At 44.2% G+C, this 15,470-nt stretch overlaps 1 protein-coding gene across 1 annotated transcript in view; it reads left to right on the forward strand.

Annotated features, from left to right (window-relative positions):
* DDHD1 (DDHD domain containing 1) overlaps nucleotides 1-15,470 on the forward strand; it is a 1,563,737-nt gene that overhangs the window by 265,673 nt on the left and 1,282,594 nt on the right. Inside the window, exon 3 of the mRNA XM_044073566.1 lies at nucleotides 13,458-13,565. Within this exon, the coding sequence (XP_043929501.1) occupies nucleotides 13,458-13,565 (108 nt within the window). The remainder of the gene's footprint in view (nucleotides 1-13,457; nucleotides 13,566-15,470) is intronic.

Here is a 15,470-nt window from a genome sequence, read left to right on the forward strand (position 1 = left end):
AAGTTTGACATGTTATGTACAAAAATATCAGCTCAGACTTTTTTTTTTATATTTAGCTTACTTTGTGACCAAAAGAGTAATTCTTGAAGGTGGAGCTACCCCACCCATAAATGTGAACCTCTTTGATTTTGGTAGAAGATGGCTGTATTTTCTAGAATCAAAATTATTTGAGTGCCTGTAAGTTGTGTAAATGTTGGCTAAAATTTTTTTTCTTTCCCTTTAGGGGAAACTTAAATTTAGCAGTAAGGGAAAAGGGATGGGCTAGCTATTTTTTTTATCTGTGTATCTGAAGTAGTTAACTTCATTTGATCGTCAACCTGTGGGTTGTTTGATCCGGACCGGATCCGAGAAGGCATTTTCACCAGCATCTTATCCAAGTTCCAAGCTTCTCCCCTTACCAATAGTACCCCTCCATCTCCTTCCTTCCCTCAGATCTCGTTTGCCACGGCTTTGCCAAGCACTGTGGTCTAGAGCTCCAGGCATGGTAGGTGAATTTCTTCAAGTTTTTGTGGGTATTTTGCGTGGTGTTAGTGTAGGTAAGCTTCCTACTGTCCCTTACCTCCCCTTCCCTCCTGTTTTGATTCGCGTTCGTCAAAAAAAAAAAAGTATTGTGTCTTGTTAGGTAGTTTAGGCCTAGTCTCCCTTCCTTCCCCTACCTTCCAAATGAGTGTGTGTGAGTGTTGGGGCTGGGGCAGTCAGTTCAACTATTTTGTTAGGTTAAACTTTGTTGTTTGTTGGATATGGCTGTTCAGCAGGCTAAGCTGATCTTTAGGAAATGCACAGAGTGTGGCCATAAGTTGTCCCCTGCAGATGGCCACACTCTGTGTGTTGTGCATCTGGGGGAAGGCCATTTATCATCAGATTGCTCTATTTGTGTGGGGTTTAACCCCAGGGCCCTTAAGGATCATAGGGCTAAATTGATCCTTAAGGGACATCTGCCTGCGACGGAGGCGACTGCCTGCTCTTCTGTTGCTGTCATGGCTTCTACTTTAACCACGGTCTCCTCTCCCTCCCAGGCCGGAACTCAACCTCCCACTCAAAGGCCTGTGGTTAGGGAATCTAAGAAAGAAAGGAACAGGGACAGAGAGAAAGACAAGGGGAGGAAGAGATCCCCGGACCGTTCGGATCCGGTGGGTCCTCCACCCAAACAGACAATTGATGTTCATCGTGTTTCACTGTTGCAGTCATTACTCTTGGATTATCCTGCTGGCAGGCTACCCTCAGTTGGCCAGAATTATAAAGTCTAGGTCCAGCGCTGGTTGCTGTTGCCTCTTCCCTGACGTCAGTGCACCAGGGGTGTAAAAGATGCAGCCGACGCCATTTTCTTCAGTCTTTCTTGCCACGTGGTGCCCGAAGCAAAAGCAGTTCGCAAGTGCCGGTCGGCCGACTCCTGAGATTTTCTAATCTGAATTTCAGAACCAAAGTCTTCATTAAAGCCAAGTACCCCACTGGGGAAACTTTTTTCTTGCTCCAGACCAATGTCAGAAAAAGTTAACAATTGTATTTCTTGTGGGAAGCAAATACCTCATAAGGATTTTCACTCTTACTGTATTCCTTGCCTAGGCCCTGCTCACAACGTTACTAGCTGTCGGTTTTGTGCTAGATTTAACCAATGCACTATTAAGCTTCTGTTCGATTTTGCATTTCAATACTTTGGCCGGAGATTTAATTATATAATGCCGTCAGACCAGCCGACAACCGGAGTTTACAAAAAATGCAAGGATAAGGATAGGCATCCATGGTCCAAAACCGACGAGGCCTCTGCTAGGCCAGTCGCCAGTTCACCGGTTTTCAGTGAGGCGTTTTCGCAGCCCCTGGCACCTGCTACCTCAGAGCCACATGCTGCTTCCGACTCCCATGTGGAGCCGACTGGGCCTCTGGATACTCAAGGTATTGGACACTCGGAGCGACTGGGCCTCTGGATACTCAAGGTATTGGACACTCTGAAATCATTACCTCAGATGGGTCCGGAGCCGCTGTGCAGGCATCGGCTTCTGAGGGCGTCTTCAGACCTATACAACTATTTTAAGCCATCTTCAGCTTCAAATACAAAGACTAAAGCAGCTCTAAAAGAGAAAGAAACAAGTACAGCATTCTCCTACTCAGACTTCCATGCCTAAAAAAAACAGATGCTCAAAATGGCCGAAGACCTAATTACTTTGATCAAGGGCTCCCATCCCCCTCCTGATAAGAGGCCTAGGCAAGAGACAGAGTATGAATCTTCTAATCAGGTTTCTTTTTCCTCTGATTCCTCTTCTGAACAGGATTACTCCATGCTTCCCTATGAGGATTCTGATGCTGAAGAATCCATTCCTTCAGCCTCCCCTTCTGAGGATTATTCTTTTGGGGAAATCCTGCACACCATGAGGGAACATTTCCACTGGGAGAGCCAAGATTATTCTGAATCTAAGAAAAGGCTCAGAGACTTTCTGCTACTTCCTCAGCAAATACCCCTTGCTATTCCACCTGTTCTAGACATTGTAGATGTATTTTCAGAGTCCGGCCTGTCCCCTGACTCTTTATCCCCTGCACCTGCTAAGCCAGACAGATACTACAGGGTCCCGGATTCTCTTAAATTCCTATATAAAAACCCCGCTGCTGACCCAGAAACTATATCTCAGGGTCCCAAAGGGGTTAAAGCTTCCACTGCAAAAAACCCTGTCCCCTGTGATAGGGATTCTAGGGCTCTAGACAGATGGGGGAAAAAAGTCTACGCTTCTGCTACCCTGGCTGTAAGGGCTTTAAATTGTCAGTTACATATGCTTAAATATCAGCAATATTTAATGTCACTGCTTAAACAAAAATTGTTGACAAATACTGAATGTTCAGAGAACAAGGAATTGCAAGATTTATTGCATACAGCTGAACAAGTGGGAAAGCATACTTTGCAATGTGGTTATGATTCACTGGAGGCCTCTTTCAGGCCCGCTGTTACAGGTTCTGTTATTAGAAGGCATGCTTGGTTAAAGGAACAGAATCTGCCTGATCATGTTAAAGCAAAATTATTAGATGCACCATTACAGCATGATACTTTGTTTGGTACTAAAGCAGAAGAGATGTTGAAAAAAATGGAGGATAAAGCAAAATCCATGCAGACAGTCAATGATTTCTTACAGGTACAGCCACCCAGGTTTAGCAGGAACTGGCCTTCTAAAAATTGGTCTTTTCCAGTGTCGGACAGACCACAAAGAGGCAGATACAGGCATCCCAGAGGCAGATCTCAACCTCATGGCTCATACAGGCCTAAACCATGGGGTGCTCCTACCTCCAAAAGCGGAGAAGACAAATCACAGCCTTACAGGAAACGGTCCCAATGACTTTCCTCTACCAGATCCAAGCACTTTTCTTTTGACAGCCCCCTTAGGGGGAAAACTAGCACTTTTTTCATCAAATTGGCAAATGGTTACCCAAGACAAATGGGTCCTGAACATAGTGTTCCAAGGCTACAGGTTCCACTTTCACACTCTACCAAGGTCAAAAGGTATGCCAGACCTGCCACACAATCAATGGGCAGAGGCACAAAAACAAATTACAGCCCTCATGGACATGAGGGCCATTCAGCAAGTACCACAACAAGAGCAGGGGCAAGGATTTTACTCCAGACTTCCTAGTACCCAGAAAGGACAAAAGCTGGAGACCAATACTGGACCTGTCTATACTAAATATGTTTCTGGAAGTTCCAAAATTCAGGATGTTGACTGTACAGCAGCTACTGCCCATGCTGGGCAAGAAGGCTTGGCTCGTAACTTTGGACCTAAAAGAGGCATACCTGCATGTCCCAATCAGACAATCTTGCAGAAGATACCTCAGATTCATAGCTGGCTCAGTGCATTACCAATTCTCTGCACTGCCCTTTGGCTTACCTACCACGCCCAGGGTCTTCACAAAATGCCTGGCACCAGTAATTGCATTTTGCAGACAAAAAGGAATTCAAATATATCCCTACTTGGACGACTGCCTAATTCAAGCAGAGAACAAAGACATTCTTCTAAAGCATCTGGCGTTTATAAAATGATTACTAATTGGCCTAGGGTACACAGTAAATGAAAAGAAATCAAAACTAGTGCCCTCTCAAGAGATAATATTCCTGGGTGCAAGCTTAAATACAACTGCCCAGATGGCTCATCTCACGCCAGACAAACAAAAGCAACTGACTACCTACTTCAAGAAATTGGCAACAAAAACCTACTTATCTGCAAGGAAAATCCTGCAGGCCTTGGGTTTCATGGCATCCTGCGTTCTACTAATTCCATATGCCAGAGTGCATATGAGGAAACTACAATGGTATCTAAAAAGTGTTTGGACACAGCATTGCCACAGCTTGGAGGCACTCATTCCCTGCCTGCAACAGAAGTTTTGATGGTGGCCAGAAGCCTGTCACCACAACAAGGGTCTGCCATTCAGTTTACCCACAGCCAGACAGACACTGACAACAGATGCATCAGACTATGCCTGGGGGGCCCATATGGCAGGAAAATGTATTCAGGGCACATGGCCTGCAAACCAGATGCATCTTCATATCAATCAAAAAGTGATGCTAGCTGTTCAAAATGCCCTGACAGCTTTCAAGGACCTGCTTCATCCAGGGCAGTTACTGATAAAGACAGACAACACTACAGTCATGTGATACAAAAACGAGCAGGGAGGTACACACTCCTACCCCTTCTGCAGACGAGCAATGACCTTATGGGACACAGCATTGGCTTTTCAAGTTCACCTGCAAGCACAATTCCTGCCAGGAAAAACAAATACTCTGGAAGACGAACTAAGCAGAAACCTCATGGATCCCCACGAATGGAAACTGAATCCACAAGTCTTCAGCATGATACTAAGGAAATGGGGATGCCCAGACATAGATCTATTTGCCTCCCCTCACAACTGCCAAGTGCAGAGATTTTGCACAAGGATTTATCACAAGCAAGCATGGAAAGTGGACGCCCTATCCTTCAGCTGGAAAAATCTAACAGTATATGCTTTTCCTCCACTGCCTTTCCTTCCCAGGGTACTCCTAAAGGTCAGACAAGAGAAGCCAAAAATGATACTGATTGCACCAGACTGGCCATGCCAGCACTGGTATCCAATCCTAAAGAGCTTATCTCAAGATCCAGCATGGGTATTGCCTCAAACTTCTCACTTGCTGACCCAACAAAACAATCAGATCCTGCACAGCCAACTCAGGACCTTAAATCTGGCAGCATGACGGATAATGTAGCCATTCAGAACACTCCGCTTTCAAAAGCTGTTATAAATGTTATCTTGGAGGCCAGGAGGCCCAGTACCAGAAAATCTTATGCAGAGAAATGGAAGAGATTCTGTGCTTGGAACCAGGAACAAAGCATTGACACGTGCGTACCAAATATCCCTCAGATTTTACAATACCTAACTGAGATGCTGAGCAAAGGCCTTTCCTTCTCATCAATTAAGATTCATGCCTCTGCCATTTCAGCCCATTACAATACGGAACCACCTATCTTTTCTCATCCTTTAATAAGGCAGTACCTCAGAGGGGCCAAAAACATTAGGCCTCCAAGGAGAGCACCAATTCCGGCCTGGGACCTCAATTATGTTTTGGAAAAACTCACACTGCCTCCTTTCGAGCCAGCATCAACAGCAGATATAAAATTCTTATCCTGGAAAACAGCTCTGCTCCTAGCGATAACCTCTGCAAGGCGAGTCTCGGAGTTACAAGCACTCATGGCTGAGGAACCTTTCATCATTTTTCATCCAGACAGGGTTTCTCTGAGGACAAACCCTACATTTATGCCTAAGGTGGTGTCCAGTGTGGCCCTCAACCAAACCATTCACTTGCCTACCTTTTATACAAATCCACAGAAAAAAGGGTGAGAAAATTCTGCGTTCTTTGGACATACACAGGCAATTACACTACTACTTGGACAGAACTAAAGCTTTCAGAAAGACTGAGCAACTTTTAGTGTCATATGCTGCAGGATCACAAGGAAAGGCTATCTCAAAACAGACTATTTCTAAATGGATAGGCCATTGCATCCATTTCTGCTATTCTCAACATGGCAAATCAGTACCTAAGAGCATTAGGCCTCATTCCACCAGAGCAGCAGCCACTTCAGCAGCCTTCCTCAGAGGAGTACCAACCAAAGATATCTTAGAGGCTGCAACCTGGAGTTCAGTGCACACCTTCATAAAGCACTACCAGTTACCTCTTTACTCTAAGTCCTGAGCAGGCTTTGCCACTGCAGTTCTGCAGGGCCTCATAGCCTCTCCTAATCCTATTTAGCCCATACACCCATCCTCAGCTTTGGGATTCAACCCAAGAGTAATGACTGCAACAGTGAAACACGATGAACATAGTACGGTTGTGTACCTACCATAAATGTAGATGTTCGAGTGTATTCACTGTTGCAGTCCAGGTTACCCACCCACCATCCCCCTTTTTTTCTTTGCTGGGACTTATCTGCACTTCTCTATTCTATACAACGTATTTGGTGTATTTGCTTGTAGATGAAGGAAATGTTATTTTTGTGCATGCATTTTTATTGGCATATTTTTCAGCCTACCAGTTTGGGGGCACCTGACATCTAGGGCAAGAAAAACTGAAGAAAATGGCATCGACTGCATCTTTTATACCCCTGGAGCACTGACGTCAGGGAAGAGGTGACAGCAACCGATGCCAGACCTAGACTTTGGAATTCTGGCCGACTGAGGGTAGCCTGCCAACAGGATAACCCAAGAGTAATGACTGCAACAGTGAATACACTCTAACATCTACATTTATGGTAGGTACCTAACTGTACTTTTCTAGGCCAGCTTCCCCTCAGCTCCAATCGCCTAGATTCTCCCTGGAGCCGAAGGAGCTCAGGCCTCTTTCTAGGGCCTCCATACAATGACCCTCCAGGCTGGTGTTGGTGGCCTCTTCGAGGTCCACCAGTAGTTTATCTGAAGCAGACATGGACAAGATGATGCGAAGGTTTATTTGCCCCCAGATTCAGATGGGGGTCTTGCCAGCTCCCTCTCTCTGGCGGGGGAAGCTTGCTTCCCTTCTTTGCTCTGATATCTCCTTTTCTGATCTGACCCTCGGTATCCGAGTTCTTGGATCCGAGTGGTCCCGGAATCAGGGGGCCGGTGTTGATGGTACCAGGTACGTCGACGCCGGCCATTACCTTGAGCACATCGAATCTGGCTAGTTTGGACCCGAGTGGCTCTCTGAGCCAAGGCATCTGATTCGAGGGGTTGAGCTTTTTCCCGTTGGCACTGACACTGTCTGTTCAAGGTCTGACCGTCTGTATCTCTGCTCCGATCCCCACGACTGATCCGGGGAGAGCAGTCTCCTTACCAGTTCCTCAGGAGGTTCGCTCTCCCTCTGTGTTCGTAGTGATGGAGAGGGTCGAGGCCCCTGACCATTTCATCTGATTCTGCCCAGACTCCTTCACCTCTGGGTGCGTCCTTTGCCATTTTGCCCATGCATGGACAGCCCGTACTCGAGGTGCCCCTGACAGTTTCCCTTGAGGAACCTCCAGTAGTTTGTGAACCCTCTTTGGAGAGCCCCATCGAATCGGAGAGATCCCTCGCAAGTGAACGTGCAAAAGGATGCACCTGGGCTACTCTCCAGAGTCCCTCGCTGAGGATACCGACTTAGGGGAAGGTTCCCCCATATCACCCCCCGAGGATGTCTCCTTTGGAGACCTCATGGATATCCTGTGCCAGCGGGGGGGTTGGTTATACAGTTCTCTTTCTAACCCCTCCCATTCCACCAAAACACCTCCCGGACGTACCACCAGCTCAAAGGGAGACATCAGTTATAGAAATCAGAAAGCTGCTAAGGAAATGTCATCCAGCCCATCCCCCGAGATCAGGCTGGATCATGCATCTATTCCAGGTTATTTTTGGTGCCAAAAAAGACTGGGGACCCAAGGCCCATTCTGGACCTTTTTACACTAAACCTGTCAGTTGCCAAAGAGAAGTTCCGGATGGTCACGCTGCAGTCCAGCCTGTCTTACCTGCAGGAGAATGACTGGATGTGCTCCCTAGATTTCCAAGATGCGTACTATCACATCAGAATGCACAGACACTCCAGGAGGTTCCTCCACTTTTGGCTAGTGGCCAATCACTAGCAATTCTGAGCCCTACCCTTCGGTCTCACCACAGCCCCCAGGGTGTTCACCAAGGTCATGGCAGTAGTAGTGGCTCACCTGAGGCTTCAGGGGATACAGGTCTGTCTGTCTACCTGGAATACTGGCTCCTTGCAGCTCCCACCAGGCATCTACTTTGTCAGGGCAGGGATTTTTTCCTGGAATCATCTGACTTGCTGGGCATCACAGTCAACATAGCTAAGTTTTCTCTAGACCCTGTTCAGGTTTTGGACTATATAGGAGCGAGAATCGATAAGTCTCTAACCAAGGCCTTTTTAACTCCAGAATGAGTCCAGAACCTACGACTTCATATATCTGTGATTCTGCAGTCTCACCTTCCACCAGCCGAGGCAGTTTTGAGAGTCTTGGGTTCCATGGCAGCCACCATTACTTTACTCCCCTGTACTCACCTGCATATGAGAATTCTACAGTGGACATTAGCTGTCCAATGGTCCCTTTTAGATCTGCCTTTGACGCATCCTATTCACATAAGCAACGCATGCAGGAGGTCTCTTGTGGTGGATACGTTCCCCGAAGCTCCTAGAGGGACTCCCATTTCTTGCAGCCCCTCCCCAAGCCACAGTGACCATGGGCACATCCCAACTAGGGTGGGCAGGGGCATTGTTTGAGCAGGACAGTCCAAGGCACGTGGTCCCCGAATGAGACCAAACTGCAGAGCAGTGTTGTAGAAGTGAGGGCGGTCTTACTAGCGTTGCAGGCCCTTCATGCCTTTCTTCCTCTGGGAATGATTGCTATTAAGACAGACAATATTTCAGTGGTCTGGTACATCAACAGAGGGGAACCAGCTCCTATCCCCTTTGTTGCAAGGTCATGAGAGTGTGGGAATGGGTGATCTCCACCAGGTGCTTTCTGGTAGCAATGCACATCCTGGGTTGATCCAATATTCTGGCGGAAAAACTGAACAAGACTATCCTAATGCCTTTCGAGTGGTCTCTGAATCCTTGAGTAGCAGAGCAGATCTTCCTCGAGTGGGGTCGGCCTTGCTGCGATCAGTTCGCATCTGCTTCCAAAGCGAAGTGCAGCGAGTTCTTCGCTCTGATTCCCTCACAGGGGGGAATCCCCCAGGGATGCTCTGATCCATACTTGGCCTCCCGGTCTTCTTTATGCTTATCCCCTTTGCCTCTCATGACAACATTTCTACAGAAGGCTCACCAGTTGGGGAGCAGAAGTATCCTCATTGTCCCATTCTGGCCTCACCAAATCTGCTTTCTCTGTCTTTGGTCTGATCTTGTAGTTACTCCTCGGATTCTGGATTCCCATACCGGATCTCATTTTGCATCCCTCGAGGGGCCTTTATCCAGACCTGGACATTCTGAAGCTCACGGCTTGGCTGCTCCAGTTCCCTTGATTGCTAGGACTCCTGGTTTGTCTTCCCTGGTTAAGTCTATTCTGGTGGCAGCTCATAAATCATCCCCCAGAAATATTTACCATAGCAAATGGAAGCGTTTTTCTAGATGGACTTTCAGTGGGATTTTGGACCCTTTCACAGCATCTATTCCAGCGGTCCTTGAGTTTTTGTCTTACATTTTTCAGCAGGGTGCCAGCTCATCTACAGTGAAAGTTCAACTGGCGGCCATTTCCAATTTCCATGTAGGTGAGAAAATGGCTTCTTTAACTTTCTTTTGACTTTGCAAAACCTTTATTAAAGGTACCTTCCTTTTAAGACTCCCGGTTAAAGATCCTACTCCTCCTTTGGGACCTTACCCTAGTTTTACAAGCTTTGGTTGCTCTGCCCTTTGAGTCTGCTGCTTCTGTGGACTTGAAATTTTTATCCTGGAAGGCGGCTTTTTTGGTTGCTATTACCTCGGCTAGGAGAGTGTCAGAACTCCAAGCATTATCTGTAAAACCTCCATATGTGATTTTTCATAAAGACAGGGTTTCACTTCGTAGTAATCCTTCTTGTCTGCTTAAAGTGGCCTTAGAAGCAAATATCAATCAGTTTACATGTCTTCTTCCCAAATTTTCAGAACAGGGGTGAATATAAATTGCATTTGTTAGATGTGCATAGACAGCTACATTTCTACTTACACAGGACTAAAGTCCATCACAAGTCTGACCAGTTGTTTGTGTCCTTTGCTACGCCCTTTCTGGACAAACTGGTTTCTAAGGTAACTGTTGCCAGATGGATTTCCCTTTGTATTCTTCAAGTTTACAAAGATAAAGATACGTCTCTTCTGGGTAGGATAAATGCCCATTTCACCAGGTCCATGGCTACATCAGCTGCCTTTTGGTCTAGAGTGTCTTTGGACGATATTTGTTCGGCGGCTACTTGGTCCTCATCTCACAACTTTATTTCTCATTGTAAATTGGACAAGGTTTCCAGAGGGAGAGCATCCTTTGGCTCCACAGTGCTCCGAAATATCCTTCCATGAGGGCCACCCAAGGTTTTTGATAGCTGGGGACTCGTCTCACAGGTTGATGATCAAATGAAGTTAACTACTTCAGATAAAGAAGTAATGTACTCACCATAACGTTCTATCTGAGTAGTTGGACTTCATTTGTTATCAACCGTCCCTCCGTCCTTCTCCCTGACCTTCTATTGGTGCTTTTCTGCATTGGTAGACAGAAGAGAGGGCCTTTGTGACTCTCCTGTTTTTCTTTGTGAAGGAGTTTGGATCAGGTTTATGTGAGGGGGTGTAGCAAACTCGATCTGAGGGAATAAAGGAGATGGAGGGGTATTATGGGTAAGGGGAGGAGCTTGGAGCTTGGATCAGATGCTGGTGAAACTGCCATTTCGGATCCGGTCTGGATCCAACAACCCACAGGTTGATGACAAATGAAGTCTTAACTACTCAGATGGGAACGTTATGGTGAGTACATAACAACTTTTTTGTTGTATTATCAAAATATTATTTTTTTGCCAAACTTGTATTTGTGTCATTTTCACTTTAATATACAGTAAGTAGATTAAAGGAAAACTGTATGGCACTAAACTGACATGTCTGAGTACCCGCTACTGCATTTGTGCATTGGAGATTTTCTGTCTCAGTTTTATGACTGTACAAAGTAGAATCGTATTGTCTCCTGGGAGAAAGAGAGGATGAAGAACAACACTTGTGCAGTGTTCCCACCATGAAACCATTCAGCATTGCACTACTATAACAGAAGTCAATGGGTTGCTCAGTTGTCTGTGCCATGTAATTCCAGGCCATGATGTATGCACAGTTTCTATGGGACAACAGCATGATGTGTGCAAACGCAGGCACATTTAAAAAGGCAGAGCAACGGAAGAACTGTTATTCCACCAATTTTGACTGTAGCAGTTTCACAGTGAATGGTAGAAAATGAGCATGCCACTGCTGTTGTACCTCTACTCACATGTACCCATGTCAGCCTGCCCAGTGCAGTTTGTTAGAGCATTGCTTATTGAAGCAGTCATCAGCGGTCTACCCAAAGTCTGCTTGTGTTTTTTTACTTATGGCCTTTTGCAATAGAAAATGGCATTTGGCAACTACATCCTTCAGAGGTGGATTGGAAGGACATAAGCATAGGGGCACTGAGCTGGGAAGTATTTGAGTAGCCATTGCCTCACCTGGTCAGCTAACAAATGCACCACCTAATGTGAAGATGCATAAAGGTTGTTGCATGGTGTGGCAGGCCAAATTTACCTAAAGTAGTGGACTCATTGTATGCATTTCTAGGATCTAAGCAGTAAGACACTGAGCTGAAAATTCTCAGACCTACTTAACTGCTGCATCTGGATGTTGCAAATGTGTATGCTGTCTTGGTTCCCAGTATGGTACAAGGTACAGTGTCATTTTGTAACCAAAGGCCTGGTATGTAGCAGTGTAGTGTGATAAGTAGTATTTTGACAAGTTTTTGAAAGACTTCTATACTCGTAGTACTCACTGAAGTACTCACTGAAGCAGTCCACTCAGAAGGGAAACTTGCTTGTTGGACACTCCTAGGAAGGAGTTGAGTACACAGATTCTACACTGTACAATATTTCCATTTAACAAGCTTAGAATAGTTGACTGCCTTCTGCCCAGTAATCTTAGTGCAACTTTTTTGTTGTAATCACCACGGTGATACTTTTACAGCTTCCTGCAATAGTGCATTTGTGCTGTACTACTTAAATGAATGCTTCAGTAAAAGACTTTCTTGTTGTGGTATGCTTACATATTTAAGGCTAGAACTTGTCTGCAACTAGCAGAGTTTGGCTTGTTGGTCTGGGTATGGTTTTAAAGACCTATGTATCATTACACAATCTTGAGCCACCGTGTTGAAGCATTATTTTTGTCAGTGAAAATTCATACAGTTGGGTATTTTGAAAGGGAGGAGAGAGTATGTTTTGTTCTGATAAGAATGTTTTAAATGGGATTGGATGATGGAGAAAAGATAATGTACTTTATGGCTGTACTAGCAACAGCTTCGGTACTGCACTCACTTCCAAGTTTTTGGACTGCAGTTGACTCATGGAAAATTATCATTCTTGGGCTGCTTTTACTAGAAAGCTTCCCCCTTTTTGTACTGCAGATCTGATAAGTGCAGTTGTAAAAATGTGTGCAAAAGTGCTTTTCTTCATTTGCTTAGATTTTTCAAAAAGCAAGTCAAGAGGGGAGAAAAAATGTGAATTCAGAGTCTGGTTCATAAAACACAGCTGTTCTGTAATTTCCTTTTTCATATTTGTCAGTAGGGTTAGATTAGAATCTTGTAGAACCGTGTAGTTACCTGGAAGTGCATAGATGGGCCCATCGCCTTACCATTTACCTTCACTCTGTATTAAACAAAGCATTTTAAAAATTTGCTTTGTAAGTAGTAGTGTGCTGTTAGCTCCAAAGGTAAGATTTCATGTGATACATGGTACATTACATTTAAATAGAAATTATATATAAATGTACTACTATGATTTTTAGGTTTAAATAGCACTGTAATGGCATTGTGTCACTCTGGAACTTCCTTACTAATACTACACCTGGTATCCCATATCAGGTCTCCAGCAGGGTCTTCTGCATCTCTGCCCCACGCTGGTTAGTGGTGCTTTACTGTCTTGTATCACTCCACCGTCTTGTATCACTCCACCGTCATGACAGATGTGGATTGCTTTCCTTTACTTGGAAAGAACTGAGAGCTGTGCAAAGCAAGCCTTGAGGCATAGGACACTGCATTTTGTATTTATTTTAGTCTGCTAAACCATTTTATAATGTTTGAGTGACAGTCCACAAGTGTGCATTTCAAAAAAGATTGTGCTCCAGAAAGCTTTGTTTCAAGTTTCGTCAAAGTAATAAAATAGGTATGTGAGAATGAAACCCAAACAGAACAGTATTAAAATAAATGCATTTCGTTCCTCTGAAAAAAATTCCATGAAGTTCACTCTTTTTACTTTAATAGTTTTCTACCACCATCATCTCCCTCCATTCAACCTCCATTTTCTATTCAAATGGAGAGGATTTGAGGAGCGTAGAGGTACTGCATGTCTCAAAAGAAAGCGTTGTGAAGGTACGGTAACTGTAGCTTTTTCTTTCCTTGGTTTTATCAGTAGTGTAGTGGAACTTTCTTGTAAGTCTGTTATAAATTATTTAGTATTCTCAAGTTGCTGAATCATTTAGTTGTGTTCTGAATATTTAATTATTTCAGTAAGCTTTCTTCAGCATGCTTAGAACTGTAGCGCTGACTGATCTCGTTAGAGAAGTCTATTAGCATTTCAGTCTTATTTTTGGTTATTTCATGATTAACTTTGTATGCCAAACAGTATTGTAAACTGTCTTTGCTTAGAAAGGTATGCTTTTATTTTGTTTACAGAAATTTTGTATTCATATAGTGTGTATAAATAAATGCCTGCGGTGTACTAGTCTTTTGGTGTTGCTGCCTGTTAACTTCAGCTTGTGTGTGTAAAGAATGGAGCAATAAAAGCAAAGTAATAAATATTATTTTGGTGCTGAGCTTTGCAACTGCTAACAGAAAGGTACCTCTCTAGGAGATGCCTAAATACTTGAGTCTGGAAACTGGTATTTGTTGAATGAGCTGTTCTAACTACATTCCGCACTACTGCATTTGTAAACTGTATAAAATAAAGTTGTTCTTTGAAAACAGTCTCTGGACTGAGCCAGCAATTGAGAATATCCTTGCTTAGAACCCAGTGTAAAAAGTCTTGGTGCCTGCACTTAATGGCGCTATGTCTACATCTCCTGCACTTGTGTTAAGGAATGTGCTTATCTGAATGGCCCCAGTTCTTTCCTGCATTATCACAGGAAATTGCTGTATTTACTGCTGATGATGTTTTCTAGACATGTTAGCTCACTGTCAGAAAGGCTGTCTGCTCAGTTAGTGACAGTGCTCAGAAACAAACATCGGGTCATTAAGCTGAATAGGAAATTGTAATCCAATATCTGGATTTAGGATGAAAGATAGTCATGTTGTGGTTGTTCTTTGCTAAAGCCAAATGACTACAGTACAAGGCTTCCTCAGCCACTTAACTTTATCCCATCAATCCCTATCTGGTTTCTGTAGTACCTAGGCTCACTATTTGAACCAGTCATTAGATTCACTGTCAAGGGTTTATCTGTCTGTGCACAGAACTGCCCTGGTTTCTTAATCATGTTTTTGAGACCAAGTTAAACAGTGGGAAGAATGAGGAGCTCATTAAAAGAAAGAAATACACAGCCTGTTTTACCTGTCCAAAGTGTTGCTCATCTTGTGCGTACTAAGAAGACGAGGCTTGGGTGTTCATTTAAGTAGTTTATTATATACAAATGCATCAGGATGGATGGCAGGAACGTTAAACTTAAACTGAGTACTACATGCATGCATGCTTTCACTCTGGTTGCTCACTCAAAATGGCACTTGCATGTGCTCAGTACTTACATGCATGTGCTACTGACTGGAATGCTTCTTAAAGGTACATCACACACAGTGATATACATCCTCTCTCTTTACTGAGATGTCTCATATAAGCAATGAGATTTCAATAGGCATGCAATTTTTACAGACACTAATAAAGAAAACAACAGTCAGGTCCAGGTTACTGTGCATCTGGAACTAGGTATTGAGATGCTACCCTGATCTTGTAATGTAATTGTTAGGACTGGGTTCAGCAACAGGGATAGTCACCTGGGGAATGTTCTGCTTGAGGAGTCTCAAGGATTTTCTCAGGAACAGGGATTGCTGACTGAATGTCATCTGGGACAGGACCATTGGGCAAGTCACTCAGAGAATTAGAGTCTTTTGTCACAGGAAAGATGCTGTAACATGGGTTTGGACACTGGTAATAAATGTTTCTGATTTTGTCTGAAATCCATTCCTTGTGATTCCACAATATATGATCTTGGCTCTTGACATAAACTTTTCACAAATCCAATACGATCAAAACCTTTTGACGTCTGCATCCTCATTTATCTCCTCTTT

The sequence above is a fragment of the Protopterus annectens genome, chromosome 6.part0 (assembly GCF_019279795.1).
Source record: "Protopterus annectens isolate FY-2018-M chromosome 6.part0, PAN1.0, whole genome shotgun sequence".
Lineage (NCBI taxonomy): Eukaryota > Metazoa > Chordata > Ceratodontiformes > Protopteridae > Protopterus > Protopterus annectens.